This window comes from Sinocyclocheilus grahami, unplaced genomic scaffold (genome assembly GCF_001515645.1).
Source record: "Sinocyclocheilus grahami isolate Dianchi unplaced genomic scaffold, SAMN03320097.WGS_v1.1 scaffold2229.1, whole genome shotgun sequence".
NCBI lineage: Eukaryota > Metazoa > Chordata > Actinopteri > Cypriniformes > Cyprinidae > Sinocyclocheilus > Sinocyclocheilus grahami.
In genome coordinates, this window is record NW_015507408.1 from 41,287 (window position 1) to 46,881 (window position 5,595).

At 40.6% G+C, this 5,595-nt stretch overlaps 1 protein-coding gene across 1 annotated transcript in view; it reads left to right on the forward strand.

Moving 5' to 3' along the window:
• Positions 1-5,595, forward strand: part of LOC107574442 (cadherin EGF LAG seven-pass G-type receptor 2-like) — a 52,641-nt gene that overhangs the window by 25,704 nt on the left and 21,342 nt on the right. The window contains exon 5 of the mRNA XM_016260880.1: positions 3,664-3,886. Coding sequence (XP_016116366.1) covers positions 3,664-3,886 — 223 coding nt within the window. The remainder of the gene's footprint in view (positions 1-3,663; positions 3,887-5,595) is intronic.

Sequence of the window (5,595 nt, forward strand, 5' to 3'; positions counted from 1 at the left end):
TGTGTGAGTGAGTGAGTGAGTGTGTGTGAGTGTGTGTGTGTGAGTGTGAGTGAGTGAGTGAGTGAGTGTGTGTGTGTGAGTGTGTGTGTGTGTGTGTATTGAACATGAGTCTTATTTAACATGTTTGTGACTCATCTCATCTCATCTCTCATGAGATCTGTTAATTTTGATAAGATGAATCATTCATACTGCTGCTGGAGAGAGAGAGAGAGAGAGACAGGCGGAGTAAAATCCGTGTTAATAACTGATGTGATCTCAGCAGACGCTGAACTGATGTGACGATGAGCTTCAGCTCACGAATCACAATCAGCAGTGATAATGTATTTTATGCTGTAAGTAGGGCTGAATTATGACCACAATGAGTGAGTGAGACAATAATCACACAATCCATTCCAGACAATTCATTGAAGTGAATCACTTCAAACAAAGTTTATAATGATTTGAATCATAGCTCAACAGTGAACCCTGTATGTATTTCTGCAATCAAGATGAATCAATACTGAATTTTAACACGTTCCTGGTCGTAATGTGCACGATTCACTAGTGATGATATTAATTTTGACACTGAATACTGCTGTTTAATGTGTTCAGTTCAGTTAGATAAGCTGATTAGTTTTATTAGTCACACATCCATAGAATGACCCTGACTCAAGATTCATTATAGTGAGTCGTTAATATGCTTCATTTGATTCATTGCTCAACTATGAACCCAGTGTAACGCCACTGTGAACATTGGGTCAAGATGAGTCAAAATGTAAAATTGTTTTGTTTCAGTCATAAAAACTGTTTTGTATTTTTGTACTGTATTTAGTTAAATTTATATTATTAATTAAATATAAATAAGATAACTAGCTACCATTTCTTAGTAGTTTGTAAGGTAGTAAACTACTTTTCCAGAGACGTACTATCGTTTGACAGACGCCGGTTTCTCGTCGTTACCCTTGGAATTGAAGAAGGAGCGTCGGGTCATTAGTCACTTGATAATGGCTGTAAACGAGGGTTTAACGAGGCTGACCCTGAACTGACTGTGACTGCTGGTTGCTTGAGTTTTGTCGGGTTCACGCTGAACTTCTCGGAGGATCATGTCGAGTGTGTGTATGAATATGGATGAGCTCTTTGATGTGGAGCCCGTATTTAAAGCTCTGACCTCGTTTCCCATCAAAGACCTTCTGAGAGAATCCAACACACACCGCATCAATATTTCATCACACGCTGAACCAGCCGCAAACCCAGGGAATGTGTGTGTGAACAGGAAGATGGAGCGACTGGCACGCACACAAATGTTTCCGTTATGATGAGCGTGACGAATCGTCTTTTGTGTGTCGAACAGTGTCGCCTTTGTGTTCTCACACACACACACACACTCTCTCACAATCACACACACACACACACTCTCTCTCTCACAATCACACACACACACAAGCATAAGAAAGAAAACTCAGAATTGAAATCTCTTGAAAATCTAAGTTTTTCTGTGATGAAATAGAAATCTCAGTTTTTCTCTTTAAAAGTAATATGATGAAATAGAGATCAAACTGAGAACTTTCTTATTAGAAACAAACTAAATGAATGTAATTTTTGTCAATTTTGTTTGTGAAGTGTTATTGAATAAGTGTATTGTTGTATGTAAACTTAAACTTAAAACAGTGATACTGATCACCACAGGACAGAAAAATCACAAATGAGATCTCTTTAATATCTTGTATCTCAAGAGCTATGAGATGAAATGGAGATCAGGTTGAAAATGTTGCTCTAGTGTATAGTGATGTTTAATGAATTTAATGTCATTATGAGATCTTATCCCTGTTGAAAAAAACAGCATATGCTGGTTAGGTATGTTTTGAAGCATGACTGCTGGTTTGAGCTGGTTTAAGCTGGTCATTTCATCTCATCCAGGTGGATGCTGCACACTGGTGGTGGTTGAGGAGATTCCCCCTTTCTATGTAAAGTGCTTTGAGTGCCCAGAAAAGCGCTATATAAATGCAAGGAATTATTATTATTATTATTATGTGCTAAGCTGGTCCTAAGCAACTAGTTCCTGCTTATAACCAGCTCATACCAGCTCATGACCAGCTAAGAACCAGCTTAAACCAGCTCATGACCAGCTACGTACCAGCTCATGACCAGCTAAGAACCAGCTTAAACCAGCTCATGACCAGTTAAGAACCAGCTTAAACCAGCTCATGACCAGCTAAGAACCAGCTAAGAACCAGCTCATGACCAGCTAAGAACGAGCTTAAACCAGCTCATGACCAGCTAAGAACCAGTTCAAACCAGCTCATGACCAGCTAAGAACCAGCTCAAATCAGTCCATACCAGCTCATGACCAGCTTAAACCAGCTCATACCAGCTCATGACCAGCTAAGAACCATCTTAAACCAGCTCATACCAGCTCATGACCAGTTAAGAACCAGCTTAAACCAGCTCAAACCAGATCATGACCAGCTAAGAACCAGCTCATGACCAGCTAAGAACCAGCTTAAACCAGCTCATACAGCTCATGACCCTCTTGAGAGACACTCAATTTATTGTGTATGTTAAAGTAGAATCATTAAAACACATTGTAAATCATCCCAACAAGAAAGAAAAATAACAAATGAGGTCTCTTTAGTATCTCAGTTGTTTCTCCCACAGTGAGATTAAATGGAAATCAAACAAAGTATCTTGATGTTTCTCCAGAGAAAAAGACTTCATTCTGAGATTAATCCCCACTGGAAAGCAAAATCACAAAAAAGATCTCATTAATGCCTCGATTGTTTCTCCGGGAGATCAAATTAATGTTCGTAAAGTCTCTGGTGGCTCATGTGTTTCTCCTGATCTCACCAATAATCTCTATACTCTCACTGGATGATAACTAGTGATTCAGTTGGGCCTGTTTCAGGAGAAACATCTGAGACAAAGCTGATATTTCAATGAAATGTAAAATCTCAACTTTGTCTCAAATTGTGCTCAGATTTGCTCAAGATCCCAAAGTCTCGATCAAAAGTCAGCGATCTCAAACACTTCTCACTGGATGATGACTAGTGCTTCATTTGGGCCTGTTTTAGGAGAAACATCTGAGACAAAGTGGATACTTGAATGAAACGTAACTGAGATCTCTATGAAGTGAGGATGTAAAAGAGCAACGTTTGTGCATTAAAATCTGTTTGTGTTTCAAACTAGACTAATAAACTCTTTCTCTCTGTCCAGCAGGTGAGCGATGCAAGATTTCATTGCGATCCGGCCGCTGTGCAAACATCTTAAACTAGATCTCTTTTGTCTCAGTTGTTTCTCCAGGAGATTAAATTGATATTTGTAAAGTCTGTGGCTTCTCATATATGTTTCTCCTGAGAAAAAAGAGCCCATTAATCTCACGTGTCTCCTCTAGAGTTTCGGAAGACAGCTCAACTATGTCTCAAACTGTGCTCAGATTTGCTCAAGATCCCAAAGTCTCAATCAAAAGTCTGAGATCTCAAACATTTCTCGCCAAATGATCAGACTCTCACTGGATGATGACTAGTGCTTCAGTTGGGCCTGTTTTAGGAGAAACATCTGAGACAAAGCTGATACTTCAATGAAACGTAACTGAGATCTCTATGAAGTGAGATGTAAATAAGCAACATTTGAGCAATAAAATGTATCTCTGTGTTCAAACTGAACTGATGAACTCTGTCTGTCCGGCAGGTGAGCGATGCGAGATCTCGTCGCGCTCGGGCCGCTGTGCCGAGGGCGTGTGTAAGAACGGCGGGACGTGTCTCAATCTGCTGGTGGGCGGCTTCAGGTGCGAGTGTCCTCCCGGAGGCTTCGAGAAGCCCTTCTGCCACATGAGCTCCAGGAACTTCCCTCCGCAGACCTTCATCACCTTCAAGGGTCTCCGGCAGCGCTTCCACTTCACGCTCTCGCTGTCGTGAGTATTTGTCACCGAGATGAAGCCGTCAGCCGTGTTTGTTCATTAGTCAGCGAGTCAATAACACTTAATGAAGCTCCTTCTTCTGGATGTTTGCTCAGTGTCTCAGGAGCTTTTATCTGCTCGTCTCGGAGCGTTATATAACATTATCCAGCGCTATTTGTCTCAAATATTTTTATACCCAAACGTCAGTGTGGTCGTGTTGATCTGTCCGTCTCGAATGGGAAAACAGATGCTCTGTCCGGATGCTCCTCTGTCTCGGCTTTGCTCTTTTCTTTCTCTCTTTCTCTCACGCTTGTTTGCTGATGAATGCTCTGTCAGTAATCTGTTTAGCGTGTGTATAGACTGTGTGTTCAGGACTGATGAGAGCTTTTTTGCGCGGGTTGCTCGGTGCTGATTCTTGTGTTCGAGGGATGTTTTCTGAAGGTTTAAAGGGTCATATTGTGAGTTTCCAGGACTCAAAACTCTCAGAAAATGTCCAAAATGGACTTGGCGTTAATTGAAACATGAACACGTGGTCATGCACATTTACACCAAACAGGAGGAAGTAGGACACCAGGAGAACTAAAATAATTGAGTCGAATATGATTTACATATAGATGTCTTCAAGGCGCAGTAGCAAAAACAGACTGTCTTTTATTGTACAGATCAGAAAGAGGGTGTAAGGTGATCATCAGAAACTCGATTATGGCCGTTTTTGGTGCATGAAACCTCTAGGAACGTGATGAGAGGAGCTCGGGGAAGATATGAAATGTATGAAACGACCCCATTAACTGTGTCGGAGATAAAGGAGGATGTTGGGGTGATGCTGAAGGAGAAATGAAGGGTGTGTGTGTCTCTGGAGATGTGATTATTCTCCTCAGTAACCAGGTCAACAGCGCTAAACCCCACGGCAAAACCACAGTAACATCCACGAATACACCAGCACATCATACACACACTCGCTCTGAGATTTTAAGATTTAATTTATATTTGGTGCAATATTACCAGAGCATTAATGCTCTAAAATTCTGATTCTTATTTTTATTATTAATAATAATAATATTAATATTAAATATTGTTTTTATTAGTATTAATTAAATTAAATTAAATAGTCACAAAACATGAATAAACATGAAAAATAATTGTTTGTTTTCTCTCTCATTACATTTGCACTGTATAGGTTTATCAGATGCTTTGATCCAGATGAGGAGCGTGTCTGGTGTTGTTTGAGTTTCTCCTCCGTGTTTTCAGGTTAAATGTTCACCTGCAGTGTAATAATAACAGCGAGGTGTTTTATTTTCGTCTGTTTCCTGCCGTTTTGTGAGCGTTTGTTTGATTGGGTCTGTTTTGGCTGTCGAGTTCGCTCCTGCTGCTGCTCGCTGACCTACTTTAACTTTATAAATGTTAGACGGATACCTGTGAAGATCTGCTGCAGTCGCCGCGCATCACTATAGCAGAGAGTCGCTGTTTGTTAGTGCTGTTCAACTCAATCTCTAGTACTAGTGTTGATAGTGAGAGCAGAAGATCACAGAGAACAGAACACTGCTGTGTGTGTGTGTGTTTAATCTACTGATGTTACTACAGCAGAAACACTGAGTTTAATCCACACAGACATGTTTGGACTGCTAATGTGAACGATGGACTTAAAGATGTATCCACACACACACACACACACAGACTCTCACACACACACACACTCTCACACACACACACACACACACACACAC